Raw genomic sequence first — 26,547 nt, 5'->3', positions numbered from 1 at the left:
ACCTCTCAATTTTTTTTTAAAGAGACCCCACAAACTTTCCACCTAAGAAGGCCCACATGTTTCAGAGTTACTGCATTTTCAAAGTCTCCAAATAAAAACAAAAAGTAAAACAAACCAACAACAAGAAACAACCTCTGAGGGTTAAGAAAAGAGCTGAGGGAAAAATAAAAATATGCTCCCCCCAACCTCACACCACTGTAAGTAACTGCTAAAGAACACTTTTAAAATGTTTGTTAGAGATTTAAGATGTCACATACAGTTATAAAAAATTGATAGGCAAAAAGTAGGAACAAAGTGGTAAAATCCTTCTTTTAAGTTGTTTCTGGATCCCTTGTCTAACAAAATAAACTCAGATTCAAGTATAGGGATATGAAAAGCAAACATTTCAGAATTCCTCAGATAATAAAAAATTAGCCAATTATAAGTATAGAGACCCCATTTAGTTAGCCTAACTTAAACTCTCAGAGATTTTCTGTACTTGGGCTTTTATACAAGAGGATTCTCACCCCTCCTCTGACAACTTTATGACTTGATTAACATGTGAAGTCTTTTAGAATAACTTGTGAGGGTTGTTTTCTGTTTTTTTTTTTTTTTGCCTTAAAGGCTTTACACAGGCAGTCTTTGAGTGCAAATCATCAGTTTAGGTTCTCTCAGCTTCCATTTGGACTTCTGGGTTTACCACGGCACTGGTGACTTGATGGTGTCAGTAACTAGGCATTATTACCACAGTGAGAACAAAAGTATATGGTGTGGCATGATGAGAGCTCTGAAAAGCATTTTCTAAGAATGCTGGAGGGAAAAGGGATATTTCCTAGGAAATACTAACAACTAATTGAACTGAAGTTCTAGCTCTCAAATATTTTTTTTTGAAAAACCAAAAAAAAAAAAAACTTATCAAGAATAAGGCTTGGCCTCTGCATTACATTATCACTAACTCTGGATTCAGCTGATCCCGTCTTACCATCTGATGCTTTGAGCACATAACCCCGCTTCTTTTCACCAGGAGGCACGCCAAGCAGCTGCATGATTCTGTCCAGCAGTCCGTGGATAATCTCAAACCCAGGATTCTTGCTGTAATAAACAGCACAGAGATGCCTGTAGTTTCTTGCACCTACATCTGAAGAAATAAAAAAATCAGTCACAAGGCCACATTGACCATTACTTAAGAAACAGATTTACCCCCAACACAAACCTGGGCAAAGTCAACAAAAAAGAAAACTGTTTAATAAACACAGAAAGAACCATTCAACCCCAGAATCCAAGATAAGGTGATTTTCAATAATCAAATTCCCTGAGATGTTTTTATTGGGGGAGGTGTGGAAACCCTTCATTGCTGGCACAGGAACAAGGTGTCAGTGTGCCATGAACTGGTTAAACTGTAAACCATTTAGCAGCATATATCAGAGCCTTAAGAGTATATTTTATTCACAATATTATCCAAAGGAAATAATCCTTAATACAAAAAAGGCTTCACGTAGAACGATATTTCTACATATAGCATCATTTCCAAAAGTGAATACTAAAAATGACCCAAACTGGGGAATGACTACATAAAGTGCAGTACAATCACTCATCAGAATACTATGTGGCTAACAAGCATCCTGTGAAGAGTTATCATAATAGAGCTGGAGCAGATACAATATCAAATGAGAAAAAAAGGAGGCCAGAAAGTTCGAAGAGTCAAAACTAAATATATTGTCTAAAAACATATGTAAGTTGGAAAACTATGAGGTCAAGAAGGGAATGACTATTATAAAAAGTAGGACAGTGATTACTGTAGGTAAATGCAAGGCGATATGATGGGAAGATTTTCTTCCAAGAAGCTTACAGTAACGGCAATATTCCATTTTTTCTTTTGGATGGTGACACTAGTGTTTGTTTTATACTTTTTAAAATCATGTTACACTCTTCATAATTAAACATGAAAAAAAAGCAATATATGAAAATAAGAACCACAACCATATAAATAAAACCACAAGCCCAAAGATTCCATGCACAGGAAAAAGACTAAAAAGAAATACACCTAAATGTTAACAGAAGTTATGTCTGGGCAGGGATAATTTTTTCCCCAAAATTTTATCTCTTTTCCAATTCTTTCTTGATTATTATATATTATTCTACCTTGAAAAAAAAATCAAAACTTACAAAATATAGTATTTTTAAAAAGTGCAACAATCCAAATGAACCCTGACAGATGACTGGATAAACTGGGGTTCATCCATACAATGGAAGACTACTCAGCGATGAACTGAAACAAACTATCGACATTACAACTCAGATGAATCTCAAGGCCATTATACGGAATAAAACAAGCCAGTCTCCAAAGGCTACATACAATATTAAGCCCACTGATATGATAGTCTGGAAAAGGCAAAACTATGGCATTCCTGGGTTAGGTGTGGGGGGAAACGGACTACAATGGAACAACATAAAGGGATTCCAGGGTTATAGAATACTTTTGTATCTTGTAGTGATTGTTTCAAAAATTTAAACCTGTATTAAAAAAATTTTTTTTCAATAATGTAGATAACATATAAAGGTAGACTCAAATTTAATGGTGATCACTTAACTTTATATCAGGTATATACACTTGTGACCCTTTCATTAAATTCTAGAGATTACTGCTCTAACATGTTGAATGGATATTGTCTTCATTTTGCTTTTCAACTTAGGAAAAGAGAATAAACTAATGTCAGTCTGGGGGAATAAACTGAAAATAAAAAGCTGCTTCATAATAGCATGTATTCAGCAAAAGTTCTTCCACAGACTTATTGCCATAGCACAACTGACACAAAATATAGAATGTTCTTTACCTTCCAAATAAGACATGGGTTTTTTCAGATACTGTACTCTGCTACTAAAATAATACAAAATGAGCACATAAATGGGGTAAAAGGGAAGGGGAAGTTAACATTAACCAATTATCTACTATGTGCCCAGGATTTTCTACCTATCAATGTATCTATCATCTTAATTCTCAAGTCAATTATGTAAGCTAGGTTTTATTATCTCTATAAAATAAGATAGTGAAAAATGGAGAAACAAAAGCTCAAAGACTTTGCCCAAAGTCAAGACAACTGGCTGGAGCTAACTGTGGTTAATTACATAGCTAATAAGTTACAAACCCAGGATTTGACTAGGATTGTCTGGCCTAAAACCCATACTTTATACAGTGGAAATATCTGTATCTCCGAAGGATTTAGATGAAATCCCTAAGTCTCTAAAGGATTTAGGTGAAAATAATATAAGAGAAAACGTACGTGTGGATATATGCCTACTTAATATAGTCAAAGATGGGCACTCTTGAAATGTTCTTGATATGATAAACAGATGTTTTAGTTTTCAAAAGTTTTCATGGTATTTAAGAATTCTAGTTAAGCAATTGGAATTAAGTTTTTAGAAGTCAGTTAACTAAAGTTTGTAGACATCAATAGCACTGTAACTCATGGAAAGTGTATTCTGAGTTAAACTCTCATTGAACTCATGTGGAGAAATAACTATTCTGGCCATGTAACATTTCTTAGTACCTACTACGTTCAAGGCACTCCACTCCAGGTATCTCTAGAGGGTAGAAGCCAGAGCCAGCACATGGCCTGCACAGACTAATCCCTCAACAAATTATTCTCTGAGTAGATGAATAAAGTCTGGAAAGGGAGATAAGCACACACAAATAACTATTAAACAAGGCCAAGACCAGACAGTGGGCCACATTCCAACTCAGCACAAGAGCCAGCTCATGGAGGCGAGTGCATACTGCACCGCTGTCACTCTCTATCACTTCCATTTGCAAGGATAAAGAAATCTGCTATCTAAAAGCTGTAATTGAAGGTGTAAGAATAAGGATTAATATTAAAACCAGGCAAGCATAAAGCCTCACTAAACCTACTTCATGCACAAACCAAAATGAGGGGCCCGACTGCTCTGTGGGAACACACACACGCATGCGCACGCGCACACTCCCTGAGGGTAAAAAAATGAAATGAAACAGAACTAAATTATCCCTTTCACGTTACTGACTTGCTTCTGGGTATCTATGCCATGTGGTGCCCATTTGCTGGTGTCACATGCTTCCACTTTAACACGCAGATATGTACTCAAACAACTTGGCTGTTCCCATTTTTGCTGTGAGAGAATAGCCCCTAATGCCACCATTCAGAGAGCTTAGCAGCATGAACTGAAAGCTTTATTTTGATAACCTTTGCCTTGGAATACTTCTTTTATGATCTGCAAATTATGTAAAATTCACCTTTCTGATAAGAGGAACAACATCTGGTTTAATGACTTCGAATTTTAAAAAAACAAATTAAGTGACTTTGATGTACAGAACAGTGAAATTACAACAAAAAATATAGGACTTTTAAAAACTCATACTCCATGTTTACAGCACATACACATACAATAATGATCTATATGTTTTTAGGCTCAATTTTGTAATATTTTTAAGAAAGGCATTTTATTCTAGGGCTTTGTGCTAAACACACCAGAAGAATTAAACTCATAATTTAGGCAGCCCCTCCCAATTCCTACCCCTGACTGGCTGGGTTTTCACATTTCCCAAGTGCTACCACTCCCTTTAGAGTTGCTTCCCCAGATCTTGCTAAAATAATCCCTCTACTATAGCTAAAATGAATTTTAAAAGAATTATTACCCATTCCTCCTTGGAGAAACTGCTAGGTGTAGTAAAATTTCCGTTTCCTAGTATTTTGCACCGAAGGACCATATTACATCACAGGAAGTCCACTGACTGCATGCCACAAAGTTAAGAACTATTTAAATTTCATGCCAAAACTAGGGTCTGTTGGAATGCCTCAGTTTTTTATAACTCAGTTAACAGACCTCTTGTGTCATGCCATCAAACAATTCTGCTTCTTAATGGGCCTGCCAAGTATGTCAGCCTAAATTACCAATGTATTTCACAGACTTCAAAGTACTGCCTAGAGAAGCTGATCTAAACCACCCAAAGGAGGGGCAGCTGGCTGGGATTCTGTGAGCTGAAGAACAGGCCAAAGGATTTTCTAAAAGAAAAGAAAAGAAAACAGAATGGCACATGGTGTCCCCTGGTGGATAACTACTGCGTGCAACTCAAATGTTTAGAAGAGGCGCCTGCTTGTTGAAGATCCTCTTTCACCACAGTACCAATGATGAAAAGCAAATCAGGGCTGCAAGGCTATGTTATCACATATAGCACAGACTGGAAAAGGGCAGTCCTCAACAGAACCTCTCCATCTCTCCTCTCACATTCACCTAGGAGCCCAAATAAAGCTGCCAGGAGGACGCCTACTGGGAAACCAAACAGGCTTCCAGGGTAATCAGGTGCTGACCTGGGACCCTGAGATTAATAGTCTGGCAAGGCTCAGAAAATAAAACAAAGCATCTTGAGTTTCATTCTATTTCATCCAATAAATTTATTTAATATTGATGCCCAAGAGACTGTAGCTTATGCTACAAATTTTACATATCCTCTGAAGAATGTCAGTGTAGTATTAAATGATGCACAAAAGCTAAATGAACCTTGTGAAGATATTCACCTTAAAAAAGTAGATCTAATCTGAGAAAACAGGAACCTTTTGCACACTCTTGCTGAGACTGCAAATTTTTTTAAAAAAATAATCCTTTTTGGAAGAGAATTCGACAAGATAGCAAATGTTGAGTGTGTATACCTAGGGACTGATCAACTCTATTTCTAAAAATACATATTTGTATAAGGGTACGAGGATATTAATTGCAACAAGAACATATTTTAGCAAAACCCTGGTAGCAATCTAAATATTCATAACAATCTAAGTAAATTATAATGCATCCATACAATGGAATACTATGCAGCCATTAAAAAGAATGAAGCAGAAAGAATGTTCATAGGAAGAAATAAGATCTAGGACAGGTAAAGCATAACCCCATTTGTATAAAAACTACAAAGTATTAGCCCGTATCTATGGCTATATATAGAAATGCAAAACATATGGTTGCACATGCAGAGAAAATGTCTGGCAACTCATTCTAAGAGTAGGATTAGGGAGAAGCTGGATATGCTTTATTTTTAATACAAAAAGAATAAAACTACTCTTAATTAAAAATATATATTTGTTCTTAAAGATGTTACAAATATATTTTCAATTTTCTCATATATATATACAAATATATCTTCAATTTTCTTATATATATATATATATATACAAATATATTTTCAAAGTTCTTAAAGATGGTACAAATATATTTTCAATTTTTAAAAACAAAAATAAAATTTAAGAACAATTTTCTTTAAAACACTTCTACACTACAGCACTGAAGCACAGATTTTTTTTTTAAATACTGCTGAAAGCCAAGAAGTAAATGTGGGGAAAAATCTATGACTTTCTCAATGCATGAAGGAAAAAGTTATATCCCTGTGGGTTGGCTTTTATTTATTTAACATAAACCTGGAATGGATTTTTACCTATTAAAAAAATACAGTACGCAATGCATGACAGAGCACATTATACTCACGTTAGCAGATCTTAACTATGTAGAACCAAATGTACTAAAATAACTTTCTATATTACAAATGATGTTTTTACACAGTTCAGATGCCATCATATATGCAAATGATGTTACTTCAAGTATTATTAATGTCAATGTTCCTCCTTATACCCATATTTTTTGAATTATTGATTAGAAATTCTACATGCCTAAAATATGAAGTAAAATTAATCTAGACTGATGATATACACTCTCTTTAGAGAACCACATTCCACATGTGGATGCTAGATAATTTTCCATTATTTGATGTCTGCAAAATTAATGAACAGTTGCTGAAAACACTTTCATTGAGGTCTTTACCAAGCAAAGAGTTATGGAATGAACTATAAGATCTGCCCATATATCTTAGTAGGTTACAATATAAGATAGACAGAGGAATGGTACAAACTGATAAGCAAATTGAAAGAACAAACTAAATCATAAAAGAACAGTGAATTAGTTATGTTCTGTGCAGCCACGGTGGCCCAGGGAGGAAAAAGGAAGAAGAATCTTAAATCTATACTGTGATTGAGGATAAAAAAAAAAAAAAATTCTGGATTTCCACATCCAAACTAGTCAGTGTTAGAAGTCATTCTCTGATTTAGAAAAGCTTCAGGGAGAACATGAAATTTTAGAAACTATGCGTGATTGGCCAGGCAGAAGAAGTGCGGCTTGTAGTAGGACTGCAGCAGTGTTTTGGAGAAAGCAAGTGGGGCTGAATAGGAAGTGAAGGCTGCAGTGCATGTGCTTGTCACAGAAAGTGAAGTAATGGGGGGCCTCCAAGTGCTCAAGGGCCTTTGACTTATTTCATCTACTGTAATAGTTAAGACCCCAAATTCTTTAAATGCAGTAGTTGAAACTAAAGTACATGGTAATTTGATTATCAGGGTTTTCCACAGGCATCTGTCAAACTGTCAACTGGATGATTGTATCGAGCTTAATCAGAATCACCCTAATACATTTCATAAAGCCAAACGAAGTCATGGTTCTTTTGCTGTGGTTCATTCTAAATTTAGGCTCAACCCAGTGAGCTGCTAGGCATACTGGCAGTTTCAGTGACCAATGCAGAATAAACAGTGGTGGCAGAATTCAATCTGCCATTAATAAAAAGCCAGAATGTTAGATTTGGCAAAATACAGATACTTTTCTGGTCCTTTGCTCCTCTAAAGTAATTTTTTACCATTTTGTTTATAGTGGGTTCTTAACACTGAACAGAAAAAACAGAAGTCTTAACAATTGAAAGTGATCAGTAGCTCACGCAGCAGCCAGATCTGATAGCTTAGGTGCCGCCTCTACTCGCTTCCCTGTTATAAAGCCAAAAGCTCTCCCCACAGCAGAACCTGCATTGAACTTCTCATTCCAAAGACACATGCCACTCTGCCCAACAAAGGCAACAAATCAGCTTAGTCCCTTGAGTCACGACTAATTTTTTAAAATGCTGCAGCATCTTTGGGCCTTATGACTCAATAAATACAGTGTTTGGCTCAGCCCCAAAGAACCAGAATACATCTCCGAGTGGAAATCTTAGTACTTGAGAAGTGGGCCTGATTTTGTGGCTAAGCAGGCAGCCAGCCTGAGAGCCTCACAACAGGGATGATGGATAGTCAGTCAAAAAGTCCACATCAGCGTGAAACTGTCCAGTGTGAGGTCACACGTGAAAACGGGATAGTCTTTCAGGAAAACAGGCTGGACAAAATTTGGGGAAGGAATATTGAAATCCAGTATAGATTCCTTTTCCATTTCCATTTTGGAAGACATGCTACACAAAACTGACACGGGTTGGGAGTGGGGGGGTTTGCCTTAATGCTACAGAACCAGTCAGTGGTGACCATCACTCCCTTCTCCGTGCACCGTGCACACCTCCTCAGAGCACCATCTGTAAAAAACCTGTTCACCAGTGTGTCTCCCTCATGACGGGCAACTCTCCTCTATTCCAAGCAGTCCCCAGCAAAAAAGGAACTCAAAATTACTTTACTACCAATACAACAAACGGAACTGGCTCACTCACTCTTGCCACACTTCTTTAGCCCTTTTGAGCCAGTAGTTTAGGGACTGCCCCCACTAATGAAGGCTTGGGACGTTTTTATGTTAAATGGGAAACCCTTCTATCACTTCACTTTTGATGGCCTAGGTTTTCTTCAAAATACTTTCACTATTTATAAGGAAATGGCTAACACAAATCCAACAGAGAAATAAATGCTTATTGGTTTGAAAGACAGTAAAAACATATGTTTAATTTATTGAAAAGAAGTAGCTGATAAATTACTGAAAAAACAACATTCCTGTTTTTCTTAAGTAAATCCCCATATAAGTATGTGGTTCTCTTATCCTAAAAAAATAGTGCACAACAGAAGAAAACCAATAAAGTCAAAGGTTAAGATGAAGATGAGCTCTAAGAGCCTCAGGAAGGCAGCGTTAACCCTTTAATGGCCAGCAAAGATTTTCAAGTCATTCACTCAGAATATTAGCAGAGACCAGGATGCTAGGTGTCTGACTGTAGGGATTGCTAATACCCTAATAGAAAGAGCAGACACCAAACGAACAGTGGTTATTGTGTGGCTGGAACTTTTCAAAATTCAATTTCACTTAATCCTTGTAATAAATCTAATGAAATAAATGTTATCATTATCCCCATTGTAGAGATGAGGAAAAACTGAGGCCCAGAGAGATTAAATAAATTGTCCAAAACTAAACTGCTGGTAAGTGGAGGGAGAACTATGACTTCACCGTAGGCGCTCTGGCCACACAGTCTCCCTTCGGAGCTGTGGTGCTGTGCTGTCTCTCCTGTAGAATCCTCTATGTGCACCAGATGACGGGCAGGGAGTCCTCATGTTCATATTTAGAATAATCCATCAGAAAAGCTACTTTTGTTATAAAAATAAGATCCAGGCCTACCTAAAGAGGAAACATACTCCAACTAAATTAAAGAAAACCTATGTTTTCAAGATGGTAAACTGACACACATATTAACTGCCTCCTACTCTTCAAGTTTTAAATAATGATAATAAAGCATAATAGTGCAAGACAACAGGCAGAAGTAAGATCAGATGCAAACTGCTCAGTGCAAACAAAGCATAATATTATGCAAACAGAGCAAAATAATCACAGCTAGAAACAGGAATAAAAGAGGTCTGTCATAGAGATGAAATGAAGTTCAACAGAAATGCACATCTTTGAGTTAAAAAGTATATGGACTTGGGTTCTGGGGTAATCACCAGGATGACTTCTTAAACAGGGGCCTCAAGCAGTAGTACTTAATAGCACTCTTCACTAGGGGAGGCTGTCCCTAAGCAGAGGCCTTGGGGTAGAATGGAGTCTATGTCTAGTCCTTCCTAAGATGAAAAGAGAAACAGCAAAGACCCCACCACCAAGGTTTGCAATACAGTAAAGTGCTCCGTGCCTATAGCGACAATTTCCGTGTGGCAGCTGTGGGGACCCCACTTGCTCCTCACCCTCTAGACAGGCTGCGTGCTTGGAGAGTGCCCGGCACTGCAGAGTCCAGGGGGAGCCCCTGCAATTAGGGAAGAGGCTGTTATTGAAACAGCATGACAAAACTTTTGAGGAAACCTGGTATAATTAACCTAGTCCTGTATTTATAAATATGTGTGGATCATCAAGGATAAAAACAACATAAAACTCAAAGAACTAAGACTAAAAGGAAACAAGTGAAAGTGAACAGGAACATCTGACGTGGAGTTATAACAAGTTCTCTGTTACCTCCAGCAGTGGAGGATTTAAGGCACCAGAACCTTCAAAACTATTTAAAGCTCTTACTGAAAATGTTTTCTAATTTCTATTACAGATTTAACTCAAAGAAAATTCTATATAGACTGACATTAAAATGAACTTTCATTCTCTAAGAATATGTGCACTGAGATAAAAATTCCAGCCCTAGATCTAGTCTAATATTTATGTAACCTTGGGGAAATTTCCATTTTTCTGTCTTAATTTTCCTATATATTAAATGGGACAGTATTTTTTTGTCCCATCTGCCTCAAAAAGATGGTTTAACAATCAAAGGAGAAAAGGTATGCATAGAAAAAAATATTTTGTAAGTAAAGAGCACCACCCGAATGCAAGGTGATGCTGGCTGGAAACAGGCTGCGCACTGCGGCGCGGCAGGACGGCAGCGCGGGCTGCGAGGCTCGCCCTGGACGGGCCGCGGCGGCCAGGCGAGGCGCACATTCCTCCATCATACCTGTTTCCCAATAGTGCGGGACTACTTCTGATAGGATGAGACCATATTATCCTCTGTGAGGAGAAACGGAGGACAAGGCCTCTGCTTTTGTCAACGGATTCGAAAGAACACATTCTGAAATTCTGTAGTCTTAAGTAAGACTCACTGAAAAATACTGCGAGGACTTAGAACTGTTCAATCTAGGGAACCAAGGAAAAAACTGCCAGCAATTTAGTCATGTGGGGGCCCCACCCACCTAGAGCAGACCTTACATGCAGCCTGAAGCCGTCAGATGGACGTGTATAACCGTGTCACAGATTGCGTTCTTACCTCTGCTAGAATCTTTCACAACAATGTCAGAGATTTCAAACAGTTTCAGAGGAAGGGGCATCTTCCGATTGGCTGCGATGGTCTTCAGGAGGCCAGGAAGAAGGGTAGTGCGTGCCACCTACAGGACAAGACGTGAAACTGCACTGACCGGAGGGAACTAGACAGACGTGCTTGATTAAAGAAACAGCCGCAAGACTACACGGCCTCACAGGAAGACACTTCTGGAAAATGCAATGCCTAAATATCCAAGTCATTTTTAATTTTCAATTCCGCGGCACTAAAAAAAACTGAAAGCACTCAGGCATCCCAACTTACAAAATGAAAACCATAGTTTGATTAAAAAGATAAGTGAGAAATAAATATTTTTAACCTAAATATAATTGTATCTTGGATTGGTTATTCTATTATCACTTTAAAAATCAAGTTCACTTTCAAGAACTCAAATATGTAAATTTTCATATCCTGCTTTATTTTATAAGTAATTGATGTAGTTTATAAGAAATACAAATATTTAAATAGATGAACTATGAATTAACCAAAAAATTTAAAAACCAGAACCAGGGAAAACATAAATAGAATTAAGGAAGGCAAACAACACAAATGTGTAGGCATGGCACTAAAAACAACTATGCAGCTACTATGGAAAGATTGTGACTATAGTTTTCAGCTTAGCAGCCAAAGAAATACAAATAAACATCCCACTTCTTTTAAAAAGGAAAAAAAAAAAAAAAAAAAGCAAAACTTCCCTGCTTTTATCCATGAAATAAATTTTTCATTCTAAGCTCTGTAAGATATGTTAGCTTTTAACATCCTATTACTGGGAGAGTTTTATGAGCAGTAGTATGACATTGCTCAGAGTCTGGGCTCTGCAATCAGACTCCAACACCATTCATTACCTTTTGCCCAAACTACTGCATGAACTTCTTAAGCTGGTTTCTCTGCTTCCACCTGACACCTTATGGTCTATTCTCCATACAGAGTGATCTAAATCAGATCGTGGAACTCCCCTGCTCAAAAATCTGTAACAGGTTTCCATCAGATTTTGAATAAAATCCATGCCCTACAAGGGGCCCTATATCAATCTGACCCTGGCCTCCTCTCCAACCTCAACACCTGCTGCTCCTCCTGGCTGACTGCACTTGAGCTGCACACTGCAAGCAGGTTTCCTTCTCCAGCCCCCATACTTCTCTTTCTCCTGCCTCACATATTCTTCCTCTAGATTCACATGTGGTTAATTTCTTTCTTCAAGTCTCTGCTCCAAGCTCTCTCCCAGAGGCCTGTCCTGACAGCCCCAGCTTAAACAGCAGCCCTCCTAGATCCCACAACACTCTACAGGACAAATGACCCAGTTTTTTCAACAAAGTGAGAGGAAGAGAGAGAGGGAAGGAGGAGTGAATACAGGGGCAATCTGTAGATCAAGAGACTTCAGAAGCACAATCAACTCTCATGTATGAACATCACTTGAATCCCAAATCGGACAAACTATTAAATAAAAGAGTTGAGACAACTTGCAAAATTTGAATAATGACTGGATATTTGAGGATATTAAGGAATATTATTGCTAATTTAAGGAGATGCAATATTCTGTAATTTTACTTAAAATTAATATAACTAATTATATAATTATAATTATTTGTAATTTTTGTAGTACTTACACTTATAATAATATTTACATATTTTAATTAAATACCATTTCTCTTATTTTACCCATTTTCTAACATATGTACTATTAGAAACAGTCCAAAATTAACAATTATGCAGGAGAAAGAATAGGCTTAGGTAAGAAACAGTGTTAAAAGCCCATGAACAATTTTACATTTAATTTAACAATAAACAAATATAAGCTAGTTAGTCATATTAGTAATGGCAGGATATATATATCTGTTGGTAAAGCAAGAGTAAAATACAGAATCTATCAAGTCTAAAGGATAGATTCTTTCATCTATAATGCTTTTTATACAGAAATATTAAGTGTGCTAAGCCACTGCTATTTATAGTGACATGTAATGTGTTTCTGATTTGTTTTCTTCCACTTATATAAATAGGTAAGACAGGATATAAATCCTAAAGAACATAATATTACCACATCTTATGAAACCTATCAAGTTTGATAAGTGAAAACTGGAAGAAAAAGGGAAATTTGGAATAAACTCAAATAAAAATCAATGCATTAAGATTTACTGAAAAATTACTCTATGCCAATGAATTTGAGTGTCTCTTACTAAAAAGAACACTGTGAGCATCTTTTAAAAGCAGTAGAAAAGCTAGTGAGCTCAGAAAACCAGATATAAAAACTCATCACAATCCTTCCAAATCAGAATAGAGATTCCTCCAAGTTCTAACCTTGAATACAGAGAAAAAATTCATGTGCTTGCTACATATTATTACCAATTAGTTCTTTAACTAGTCTAGTTCTAATATTCCACATTAGTAGGTAGTTCTAGTGATAGATTTTTTATAGTTAGATTTAAACATTTTTAGAAATTTTTAGAACCCAACCCCCTACTATTACAGAAGTGAAAGCCAAGATCCAAAGAAACTATCTCAAATCAAACAGTTCAGATATCTTATAAGTACCAACTTTCTTCAAAGCATTTTCTCCCAATTCAAGGATTCCCCTTGACTTTAGAAGACAAGATTTTCTCTACAGCCTGTGTTAAAATAATCAAAGAATTACATATGCAAGAAAAATAGAATGAGAGCTTACTGGTATGGCAGAGGTGAAACAATCTGAAGTCATAAATAAGCAAAGCTATTATAACCTTGAAATGTTCTTTTTATATCTCTTAATATCCTAATCTATAATGTAAATCCTTTGTCATTTACTATTAAGGTAATATCATTCTCAATATCATACACTTTGCATGAAACTGTCAATAAACTAGTTAAGACACAGGCAGCAGTTAAGAACTGATATAACAACTGATTTCAAAGGAACGACTTAATGGAGGTCCCGGGAGCAGCTGTTGATTCATTCATTACAAACAGGTGGAAAGGAGATGAACACTGAAAATGAAATTTAAATATCAGTTGTGAAATGGACAGTGCAAACAAGAAAGGCTGAGCTAGACCACACAAAGCCAGCAAAGCCCAACTCTAACGTTATCAGGAAAAGCTTAAGAAGTTCCAAGATTTTTCATCCACAAACTATGTACAAACCAATTATAAACTTGATTTTTAAATAGCTCCTAAGATTTTGCCATCTGAGGTACAATAACTGAAGAATCCTTCCATAACTCATGGATGGCTTCTCCGTTTATACACAAATTCTTATCAACTTAAAATTCTTACCTGAAATTCAGCTGTTTTAGGATTACTTATGTGGACTGCTTTTGTTGCAGAGATGTCCACTCCAAGTTTATCAGCAATATCTTCTTGGGAGCACTAAGAAGTACATACAAAGGAGATCAATATGGAAAAGCAATGACTCAATCTAATAGAAAAAGTACTTAATGCTACACACCAACTTATGGTCTCGTAGCAATGTTCATTATATAAATCAGTCAAGAATAAGATAAGAAAGGTATCAACTAATTCAGGCCTGCAGCAGATGCAATTTAATATTAACAGTTCTCTTACAATGAGTTCCACCCGTGATGCAGAGCTAATGTAAACTTTTCCAATGGAGATGGAAGTACAACTGCACCCGGGCCCTGCCCGTTTACCCTACCAGTCTAATCTCCTACAACTCACTGCCCATTCCCTGAACCTTACACTGTTCCCTACCTCTATCTAAAATGCTTCCCCTGCCTAGTTGCTGCCATCCCCCAACGTTCTACTTAAATGACATCTGACATGTCTTCTACCTCGTCATAAAAATATCCCTGATGACTCCAGTCAGAGATCTGCTCTCCCTCCTCGGCGTTCCTCTGGCTTTCTGTCTTGACTACCATGAGAGACCCTGCCAACTCCATGCTCACTTGTGGCAGATTGGTAGGAGTGAGAGCAAAATTCAAGTGGCCTGAACTCTGCCCAGTGCTCTACTTTATCATCTCACTTTTGTGTTGTGCTTGACAAAGCTCTTAGCAAAAAGTAACCTGGTAAGCAGTCACCCACCAAAAAGAGGAAGGTGCTTATCACATTCAAAACCTAGGATGATAAGGTAGTAATAAAATAAAACTCACTATTAGGTACATCAAGACTAATGATGAGAAGAGAGAGTGCAAATAAAATACCTGACACAAACTAAGTGCTCAAAAAGTATTAGCAATGACGATTAATAAGTCATTAATAAGAACAGTTAGTACATAAACTAGTGCTAGCTTTTTGCAAAAGAACTTAAAACTTAACATGAAAACTTGTGTGCCATCAGATTACTGAAGTATTCCAACAGTAAGTGATTCAGCTCACTGCACTGTTCTACACAATGGTCGTTGAGGTCTAGCTGGTCTGTATTTCACTTGGAAAAAAAGGATGGGTTTAGATTTGTTTTATGCCATTGCCAATTCTAAGAATTCTTGCCATGCTCTCTTGGGAAGGATCCTAAAGTCACATCCGGGCATAGCAGACAAGGGCTCCCTGATCTGCCATGGCTGCAGAGGTGGACAATGGTAGCAGGCACACTGTGAATATCTAATTTTTCCCCCACATCATGGAGTTTTAGATTATAAAGGGATTGATTAGGAAATTCAAGTTACATGATGCAATAGAAGTAGGACTTGTTTATATAAAAGAAAAAGGCTTCACAGACACATGGTGATACACAGCTAGATACCTAAGCGACCTGACGCTTTGCCATGAGAACGAATGATAAGGGACAAAGATACAAAGCAGTTTAAATCCTGAAGTGGCAGTAGCCTTAAAAGTACTAATATTTATGTGTTTATTTTAACGTGTTAGAAAATACATAACAAGTAAATGAAGCCTGGAATTTTTATGAATACTATTCTTACAAGGCTAAAGAAGGTAGTTTTAAAAGTGAGCTTACTTAAGAGAAACCATTACAACTAGTATACTGATAGAGCAAAATCATAATGATGAGATGTGCCTCACACTTGAAAAGACAAAGGCTGGGTTTTAGAAAAAGAAGGGCTGTCACTCTTGCAGAAAACAAGATAGAAGGCCCAGTGATGTGCTGGTTTGTTCATTAAGTTACTTTATAAGTACCTTTAAGTTGAAATTCCTATAGGAACAGTGTTACTACAAATCTGGAACTCTCGCACCTCACTCCTTTTCCCCAGAGTGAGGCCAGTGTGTTGTAGGGACCTGGCGCAGCTGACAGACCGTCTCTGGCACTCCCGGTGAGCAGCTCAGTGACAGGCCTTGGGTGCACAGGCCCTGGCCCACAGCTGACCGGCTGCCAGCACCACGAGACGGACGCGCCTTCACACAGCCCTTGACAGAGGGGCAACTCCCTGCAGAGCAGCCACTAGTCAGCAGGCAGAGCATGCTCTCCCTGAGACACAGGCGCTCTGCTGTGACAAAGTCAAAACCTACGGCTCATACTCTAAGACTCGAGAATTTGGGGGCTGGAGCTGAGCTGGAGGGAGAAAAAGAAGTAACCTTTTGGATGTTGATGTTTTGGCTTGATTTTTGTCCTACACTGGAAGCTGAAACTTACCTGAATACTGAAGAACTACACTGTGGGCACCACAGACATGCTCAGCAGGAGAGCAGAGGGAGAGACAAAGGCACACACACTGTATTTTTTTCAAATGGTCAATCTGGTGGGGGGAGATTCTTCTGATTTTGTAATAAAATTCACTTCCTGATTTCCGCCTTTTATGTCAGCTTTTCAACTCAAAGCAAATGTTCGTGAACATGTTCAAAGACAAAGAAGTAAGTTTAATGTGGAACAGTCCATAAGCCCTTAACCAGGGCACCATCTAGCGGGCACAGCCACAACCAAATTAAGACGAAAACCTCTAACTTTAGTAAACGTGGTTATGAAATTCATTGTGACTCCTCAACATTTACATGCAACTATAAAATATATCGCCATCTGTCATTTAAGACATTTTGTCCTTCGTGTCTTTCTGAGACTAAAAAAAGAAATCAACATGTCTTCACCAGAAACTGTATCATCTCAAATTACAAAGTTATTCTTCTGGAACCTGGAAATTTTAGCAGTCTAGATTTTATAAATTCATATATTGAATCACAGAATAAGTAATTCAGCAATTCAATGTAAACAATCAGCTGGACAGAAAAAGCACCCAAGACGTACCAGAGCAAAGGTCAGCGCTTCAGTGAAGCCAGCAGCTGCCATGTCATATCGTAGAAGTTCTGTGAGCTTATTAAGAGGAAACTGAAAAAAATTTATTTATTTCATCTTAACAAAATGTTCCACTTTTGCTTTTGTAAGAGAGATGTATGCAGAATGTTGTTAAAAGGAAAACACCCTTCCACCCTCACTAACATACCGGCCAGGACCTCCCACTGCCCACCACCACCACTGGCTCCCCAGGGCCCTATCACCCCTGCCATATGCAAACTCTGCAGATATGCAGATTCCTCTGCAGATACGCAAACTCCCCGCTTCCACTTCTCCCACACACAGCTTCTGACTTCAGGCCAAGTTGAAAAAATGAATCTCCCAGTTAGAGGTTCAATAAGGGCTCCAAACTCAAAACCTGCCTTTCTTCAAAGAACTAACCATCACAGGTTTTCAACTTACTCTAATCAATTGGGCATCTGTTTTGTATCCTCCCCATAGCAAATGCCTCTCATAGCACAGCATGTTCAAATACTGCTTAATTCCTATGTTCTGTTTTTCTCGAAGCCTTCCTGGCATTCAATAACCAGTTTTTAACAATAAGGAGTGTTTATTTAGGGGTGCAATCTTACTTGATTAGCTATGGTGTATGTTTTCGGGAGAGTCATCTGAATGTTGTTATATCCATAAGCAATAGCTGCATCTTCTACAATATCACATGCATGGATAATATCAGCTCTGGTCGGAGGGATTTCAATCTCAATCTGATTCCCATCACCTATGACTTCTGACTTTAAATACATCCTGGTCAGAAGCTTGGCAAGATTTTCTGGAGTTTCTCTGAAATAGGAGTGTACAAACCATAAATTTCACTGAATCATTTAAAATATGTTTATATTTTGTTTTAAAATATGCTGCCACCTGAAATAGTAATCTTTCTTTCTAAGTTCCTTAGATACCACACTTCCTAACAGATCATCTGTCTTTACTTTCTTACTCTGAAGGGATTATCAAAACCCTCTCTACACATTCCTTCAGGAAAAACTAAATAGTTTTGTGGGCACTTCATTCATCAGTTCCCTCCAACAGTATATAAGTAAATGAGGTTTCAGAGCATACCTGATTCCAACTTTTTTGTTAATTAGATCAGCTCTCACCATCTCCTTACGGTAAGCCAATTCCTTAAAGAGAAAAAGGTTGAGAAGTTTAAATCATTCTTTGTCAGATATGTTATTCGTTTTCATTCAACTCACCCTTAGTGTTGTAGTTTCATTAGCCTCCCCCAAAAACTGCCATTAGAGCCCAACATTGAAAATAAACTTGGCATTTCAAGACATTATTATAGAGGAATAAGTTTGCTAGATTAGATTCATATATAAACATTCTACTTGCTAAACTTGAACTGCTCGGAAATAATATAAAATGCTAAGCATTTTTCTCTTTTAGGTGATCACCATTCTCTACAGTCAAGCACTGGTGTGTTACATTATTTATACAGTGCTTATAATAAATCTTCCTAATGACTTTCAGCCTCATCTCATGCAATCAGGTGCTTATGACCAAGAAAGAATGACTCAAGTGTCACAATATCCTATGCATCATACTAGGTCTAAGAGCATTAGAAAATACTCCTTATTTTCCAGATGGGGACAGGCAACCATGCCCCCATTACTAGCTATCAATCTGCTCCAGGAGATAGTAGGGCTGGGAGCACCTCACAAATTGGCACTCACTCTCCTTCAAACAGTACATAACTTTGCCATGTAAGGCAGGAACAAACATATGTAAAACTCAGGCTTTTCAGCACCTTTGGAAACATATCTATGAATGTTTCTTATCACTGAATTACTCTCAAAAGTATAAGTGCCACTAGCAAAAAGGCCATAAATTTAAAAACCTCTTTGGACTGAGGTAAAGACAATGGGCCAGGGCCTATTGGATAATAACTACCTTATTCAAAATGCAGTTCTCAGGCAGAAGCATCATCACCCAAGTGCTTATTAGAAACACAGACACTCAGGCCTTTACAGCTAGTGGCAGTTACATCAGACATTCTGAATTCAAACCTGAATGTTATCAAGATCCGTAGAGGATGTGTTGCACAATAGAGTTTGAGAAGTACTGGACTAGATGCTAATGACTGCACCAGTGGCAACAAACCTGCACTGAACAGTTGATATTAAGCTAAACAGCACAAGACAGACTTTTAAGATAATCTTAACCCTCACAGCAGATACAATTAGTTAGTATTCTCATTCTGTAGATAATAAATCTGAATTTTAGATTAATAACTATTCCCTGATCACATCAGTGTGATAAGCTGCTGAGCCCTAGTACCGCTACCTGTATTAGTGCTTAGAAAAATGCTTGTCAGATAACAAGCATGCAGTATATAGTTAAGGAATAAATGCATGCATGCAGTAATAAATGAACTAATGAATTAATAAATTCAGGCAGCCTAATTCCAAAGCTCACACCACTATTAGTCTCTCTGCCTATCTGCCACTTATTATCTCCTCTAGCTCTCTTATTCCAAGCTCTACTCTTTTACATGAAGTAACAGAAGACCAGGAAAGAACTTCCAAGATGTTTAGGAAAATATGTTCTTTTATGTGAGGAAGAATCAGTTTCCCCCAGAGGATTATTCTCTTCTGGGAGGACAATTTGAGAAAGCTGTTCCAATCTGAGTTCAGAAGTTTAAACATTAACAAATAACACAAGTGCAGCACTCCTGTTCAGAGCCCACTGTTTCAGACCTGAGAAAGCTCTTCCTAATACAAATAAGGGATTTCAGGGAATTAGCTATATGAGGAAAAAAGGGACCCACATTTTAAGATCTATTTCTTTTTCTCCCCAAAAGTACGTATTTTACTTTTACTAACACTCAACAATTCATTTTAAAAATAAACTCAAATCAGACATTATTTTAAAATAGGCTAAAAAGCTACCCCTGGCTAATCCCAATTACTATTGTGGTAAACTATATAAATGGCTACAAATTCTTCTCTCGCATCCATGGCCTTGCAATGTGACGCTGCAGGTCCTCCCATCAGGAAATGGAGCCTATTTCTCCCCTCCTCGAATCTGACAGAAGGACTGGGTTTGACCAACAGGACGCCATGCTTAAATGCAGTCGAGTTATTTTCTCTTGCTGTTGGGAAAGCTGCAACCACCGCCATGTAATGGAGACTAAGCTAGCCTCCTGGATGATGAGAGGCACTTAGCTGCCAACCCCAGGTCAAGAAGTAGATGTGTGAGCGAGGTGGTCCCCAGTCAGCCAACTGCAGGCCTACCAGCTGCCTGGCCACACAGAAGCGAGCCCAGCAGAGATCAGCCAGGCAGGCCCAGCCCGGAAGAACTACCCAGCTGGCCAAGAGAATCATGAGAAAAACAAATCACTGTTTTAAGGCACTGAGTCTTCAGGTAAAACAAAAACTGGTAACAGTCATTAAAATCAATTTTTTAAAAAACTGATACTGCCCATAATGCAGTTATGCTTTTTATAGTTTCCATTTATCTTCATTCTAATTAATACTCTAAAATAAAATATGATGCTAAATGCTAATGTTTTCAGAAAGGGGAAGATTTTGATCTTGGCAGGTTTTATGTACTTTACAAGTTATTTAAATATTAGAAACTATCGTAGGCTCTGAATTACTTCATAAATGACAGAGAAATAGTGAAAATCCAAAGAAAAGTTCAAAGAATAACCTCCCTGAATCAGAACCACAACTGAGTGACTGTGATACTGGCATGTGTTAGAATGGCCGTCTGTATGCATAAAGCCATCTTGGGGAAAAGACCCAGTCAGTTAAGAACAATGCTGGCTTAGATTTTTTACCAAGATTCTATGTCTTCATAATATTATGCTTACTACAAAATTAGTTCTATTAATACATTTGGAATTATTTATTGTTATGACGATGGCCTTCAGCAGCTGTTCATTCAAGAGTGAACAGACTAATTAGGTTTGGAGGGCTGAATAATCTTAAAAGGGGTACAACTATTAATTACCCAGTTAACTAGTTAATAAGAGAATAAATCACAGGAACCATGGCCATATAATGCTATGGTGTAATATGTCAGGAGCTGAAGTTGGACTGTCTGGGCTTAAATCCTTGCCCCACCACTTAACAGTAGTAATAGGTAAGCCATTTAACATTTCAAGGTCACCATATCTCCATTTGGAAAAGGAAATAATAATAGCACCCACCCCTCATAGGGTTAATGTGTGGGTTAAATCCATACAATGCACAAAGCAGAGTGCCTGGCATGTGGGTGATGGACAGACATACAGACCATGGGCACTCTGTAGCTATTACTATTATCACCACATCACTTCTTAAATACTTACTGGAAAGGTATATGATTTTCCATTAGGAAAAACTACCTCAGTTGCTTCAACCCTTTGGAGGGAAAAAAAAGCCAGAAATTAATTACTTAAGAAAATAAAAAGCCATCAATTCTAGAAATACGTATGGCTAACACATCTTTCACTTGGTCTATAACCATAGCCTCGAAACATTCAATCTGTTCACTTCCCAACACTGCTGTTTGGATTAACCCTCCTGAATACGACATCACTCTCCTTCCCGAGGCCCAGCGGATGTGTACTTCCAGGACTGCAAAGCACGCAGCCTCACGGACTCCTTGCCAATTTTAATCTGCACATCCCAGGCTCTCCCAGGGTGATGTGTCATACCACGGAAGCTGACTGACACAACCACTGAAAGGCAGATCAGTTTTTAAAAACCCAGACTGATACTGCCCGTGCAATTTCAGCACTGCTTTCTGCAGTTACAGTTATTGTGACCTGTAATTAATACTCTAGAATAAACACCGATGCTGGCACTCAATAAGGGCCAGTTGGCTTGTTAATTTTCATGAAAAAATAAGCTTTGGAAAAAAAAAATACAGAAATCTTACTGATATGTATAGGACATATGCTTTGCTTTTATCTATGCTTCTCTGCCTTTGTTTAGCTGTTGTTGCTCCATTTTTCATATTCTCAAATCCAATGATGCTTAAACAGTTTAAATTTCACCACCTCTGTGATGTCTGCCCAGACTGCCTCAGTTAAGCAGTAACTTGTCCTAACAACCAGATCGTCGTTTACATTTTTTAATGTACTTATCACTTAATTTTATATATTATTTATGCATATGTCTCAACTCCCCAAAGAGATGATATGTCTTAGTTGCAGGAGCCACATTTTTCATCTTTATATTTAGCACAAGGCATCAGTGCTTTTTGCCTTTGGAACAACAGGCCATTAATAAAGGTGAACTTACGTAAATTGATTCTCACAATATTCACTGAACATGGTGACAATAATATCAAGAACAATTTTTGCCTGCAAAGTAAAAAGACAAATACTATAGTAAACTATAAGTGTACTTGCTCTTCACTCAGATGGAAATGAATTACTGTTTTATATAATTTAGTCCCCAAACATCTGAAAATGGACCTTTATATATGTATACATTCTAAAAAAGGGAGTAGAATAAAAACTTCCCAGCTGATAAAGTGGACCTGTCCTTATTTTCAGGTGTTCTGCATTTATGCAGTTCTCTGAGAGTTACAGTTCATGACTGAGACGAATCATTTACTTCCCTGGGCCCCTCCCTTGAATTCATCAGGTTTGGAGAGACACAAATGGCTAACAACAGGAGTAAATTTTATCTGTCTTACAAAGCTGCCGCCAGATGCCAGACTCCTGCCTCAACCACTTATTTGTAGTTTGACCCTGGGCAGCCACTTACCAACTTTGTAGTACCCTATTTTGTTTATCTATTGAGAGAAGATAATATAAGTTCTTACCTCACTGGTTATTATGAGGATTAAATGTATGTGTGTAAGCATTTAAATTAAGCCAACTAAGATAAACATTTGACACAGATGGCATTACAATGCTTACACCATTCTCTGTTCTACATATGTGGCTAACCCTATACACACACACATATGTATATATGTGTGTACATGACATGGAGCAAAGCCTGGCACATAGTTAGGGCCACCCATATTTGTTAAAATGTTTTTTAATTGAAAAAAAAAGCTTAGGAAAAAATACAGTAACCTTAATGGGATATATGCTTTGCTTTTATATATACTCCACTCTATACATAAGCTTCAGGGAAGCTGTCTAAGGTCTGTCAGTGTAGGAATTAAAATATTTTAAATAGTAAGAGCTATGTTACTCTGACAATATTTCTGAAGGCAAATATGGTACATAAAAGTTACAAATGAAATACCTTACAATGGTCTCAAATCCTGTAAGATGTACGTGAATGCCATTTATCTGTCCCTCTACTATATGCCAGCCTTCTCCTGACATTCAACTTTATCTTTCTTAGTTTGCTTAACTGCCACTTCACCCTGTGCCTGACTGAACATGTGTAAAGAAATCATATGCTGTAGAAAAAAGCTTTCATAGCAATCCAATTCAATATGCGTATGTAGTGACCAAATTTATGTAGTGACCAAGAGTGAGTGAACTAGTATTCTGAATATTCTAGATATCACTGTGTGCCTAAACACCTTGCCAGTTTGCTAAATAAAACTTCTTTATAGACAGTTTGTTTAAAAAACCTTTTTTTTTTACCAAGTACACAAAGGTACCAAATTACTTAGCATTTAAATTAAGCCAACTAAGATAAACAATTGACACAGATAGCATTACAATAATTATGCCATTCTCTGTTCTAGAGTTAAGTATGTGGCTAATTCTCCCACTAAACTACAAATTCCTTTAAGTCAAAAAACATGTTAATTCCTTATTAAACTCATGGCACTGGGAATGTAGAAGGTGCTTGCCAAACATTTGTTGAGTGAATGAAAGCACCATAACCAAAGTACAGAATATGTTTCTAATTTTCTAAATTCCTAAAGTATGCTCCCACCTACAAAATAAACATTTTGAAGTTTAGCCATATAGCCTTGGCCCAGAAGTAAAATCTATCCTGTCTGACTGTGTAAAAATGAAATAGAAATTTTATTTACCTTAGTAAAGTCAGTTCCTGTGCATTCAATAAATACATTTCTGGTATTTACTGTTATTTTGGAACGATTTCCTGAATATAAAACAATAACAACAACAGCAGTTTCAGAAATACAGGTGCACTAAAAAGTTCCACAAAACAGAAACTACAATCTAACTTAGAACACAATGTAAACGAATATATCAGAGGTAAGGGGACATGCAACTTTTATTTTAAACCACCATAGAAAGCTGAATACTGAAGATAAAATAACAAGTTTACTGAGTGGATTCAGTGTACCAGGTGCTCTGCCAAGCACTTAACAGAGGCTGTCTTACCTCCTCTTCACAACCCTGTGATGGACGTACAGGTGGGACAACTAAGATGCAGAGGGTAAGCTCATGGACTCCCATCACAAGCTATTAAGCAGCAAGGCTAAGACTGAGGTCTGAGTCTGGCCAACTCTGATGCCCAGGTTCCTCTCACTGTAACTACTAGAGCCCAAGATCTTGGAAAGGAAAAGTCTCTCCTTCCCACTGTGAATCAACTAAACCCCCTTCTCACCTACAGAAAGACAAACATCTGTGGCTTTAACACCATTACATTTTATAAATACATCCAAGTTGCCTCATGAAAAAGGCTTCAGTAAGGAATTAAGGGTATAAAATTCAGTTTAAAAGTTTTAATTTAACTATAAAACATCAGACCAGACAATCTGACTTTTGAGTTTAACTAAATGAATTGCCTGCTAAAATCAAAATACCAACACCTTTTGAAGGAATATAACATAATCGAGAGATTGACACCAGAAAACATTTATAAACACAAACATTTATAAGCTTATAAACATTTATACATTTATAAATTATATAAAAATCATCAGTAAAGTGTTGTTGAGTAGAAGAACTATTACAATAAAGTCTACAAAAGACCTAAGATTTGATTCAACCAAGCCTAGAAGCCTCAATTCTATAGAAATATTGAAGACTAAGAGGGAACAGCAAGAAATCTACGAAGCTAAAGAAGTAACTCACCATTGATGATAGGAGGCATGGAAAGGACAACACCATTGCTATCATAGATAACTGGGTAAAGGGGTTTATTTTCAATGATATGTAAGTAATGTTTAAGCTGGTTGTCAGTCTGAAAAAAATTAAGTAAAAAAAAAATAAGTTTTTATTTCTATCACTTTAATTAGTCTACATACCTACCTCATACAAAAAAGGGGAGAATCAGAAAAACAATAAAACAGGCCCAAATTACAGAAAGTTCTAAATTTATAGTATTCTAGTATAAATTAGTATTTTGACATCCTTATACAACCTTATCTCCTGCTAAGGTGAGATAAGAACACAAATGAGTCGTTTTTCAAAAGTGAAAATAGATTTGCATTGGTAATCTTGAATCATCTCAAACAAAATTCAAACTACCACTGAATTATTCACATAAATAGGAAGAAATTCCTGACAAATCAGGCCAAGGGGAAGAGCTGCTTTTTCTGAAGGACACCTACTACTTCCATTGGTTAAGTGCAATTTGAAGTGACTACTGAATCCATTTTCACTGCTGGAAGAGCAGGTAGACACTTCGTAATACTGTCTCCCACAAAAAAAAACTAGCTAATTCTTTTGTTCCTTATAGTTGTATGGATTTTAATTATACCCAAATATGAATATTATAATGTGGCATGGTCTATTTCAGTGGCTCGCAATCATGGCTTTATTTTAAAAACCATCCAAAAGGTTAAAAAAAACAGTAACAAGACTGCCCAGGCCCCGACTCTAGATCAAATGAACTGGTAGCTCTTGGTTGGTGTCCAGACAATGCGATTTTTTAAAAAGCTCTCATTACATTTCTCTAATCCCAAAACTTGATCTTAATGGAATTTCATGATTTATACAGAGCTATTGCATAACATACAAGAACATTTACCTTGTACATGTTCATCAGTTCACAGGCTGTATACTCCTTGGTCTTGTTTAGAGGCTTGAATTTGATATCTGAAGGCCGCTTTGCAGTATAAGTAAATGGGCCTGACAGAGTGTCCAAATCATGGGTACCAATAGCAACCAGAGCTCTTTTCCTAAATGTTAAAAGAGAGAGAGAGAGAAAGGGAGAGAGGAGACGGAGAGAAGGAGACAGAAAAAGAGATTTGAATATGCCAAAGCAGACATTCTAAAGATAGACTATATATGCTTTAAAAAAATTATTTTTAGACACTTCCCTAAAACAGGCTGTTGGTATATGGCAACTTTAGAGGAGTATAATGAACTCATTCTCACAACCATTAAAATAATGAGAAATTATAAAGCTAGCGAAAACACATTATTTCAGTAACTGGTCAAATTCCTTGACACTATGCTTTCTGAAGTGTCATGCTATGTGACATTTTCAAAGTCAATATTCCTTTT

General features: G+C 37.3%; 1 protein-coding gene across 1 annotated transcript in view; it reads right to left on the bottom strand.

Annotated features, from left to right (window-relative positions):
* FARSB (phenylalanyl-tRNA synthetase subunit beta) overlaps positions 1 to 26,547 on the bottom strand; it is a 75,289-nt gene that overhangs the window by 21,732 nt on the left and 27,010 nt on the right. The window contains exons 7-17 of the mRNA XM_036913963.2: positions 26,069 to 26,219; positions 25,171 to 25,279; positions 24,159 to 24,229; positions 22,448 to 22,509; positions 21,511 to 21,562; positions 18,276 to 18,337; positions 17,789 to 17,996; positions 17,169 to 17,249; positions 14,294 to 14,386; positions 11,003 to 11,120; positions 962 to 1,117 (exon numbers count right to left, since the gene is read on the bottom strand). Of these exons, the coding sequence (XP_036769858.1) occupies positions 962 to 1,117; positions 11,003 to 11,120; positions 14,294 to 14,386; positions 17,169 to 17,249; positions 17,789 to 17,996; positions 18,276 to 18,337; positions 21,511 to 21,562; positions 22,448 to 22,509; positions 24,159 to 24,229; positions 25,171 to 25,279; positions 26,069 to 26,219 (1,163 nt within the window). The remainder of the gene's footprint in view (positions 1 to 961; positions 1,118 to 11,002; positions 11,121 to 14,293; positions 14,387 to 17,168; positions 17,250 to 17,788; positions 17,997 to 18,275; positions 18,338 to 21,510; positions 21,563 to 22,447; positions 22,510 to 24,158; positions 24,230 to 25,170; positions 25,280 to 26,068; positions 26,220 to 26,547) is intronic.

Source organism: Manis pentadactyla, chromosome 6 (assembly GCF_030020395.1).
Source record: "Manis pentadactyla isolate mManPen7 chromosome 6, mManPen7.hap1, whole genome shotgun sequence".
Classification (NCBI taxonomy): domain Eukaryota; kingdom Metazoa; phylum Chordata; class Mammalia; order Pholidota; family Manidae; genus Manis; species Manis pentadactyla.
Note: the sequence above shows the minus strand (reverse complement) of the source record. Positions and strands in the feature narration are given on the sequence as shown.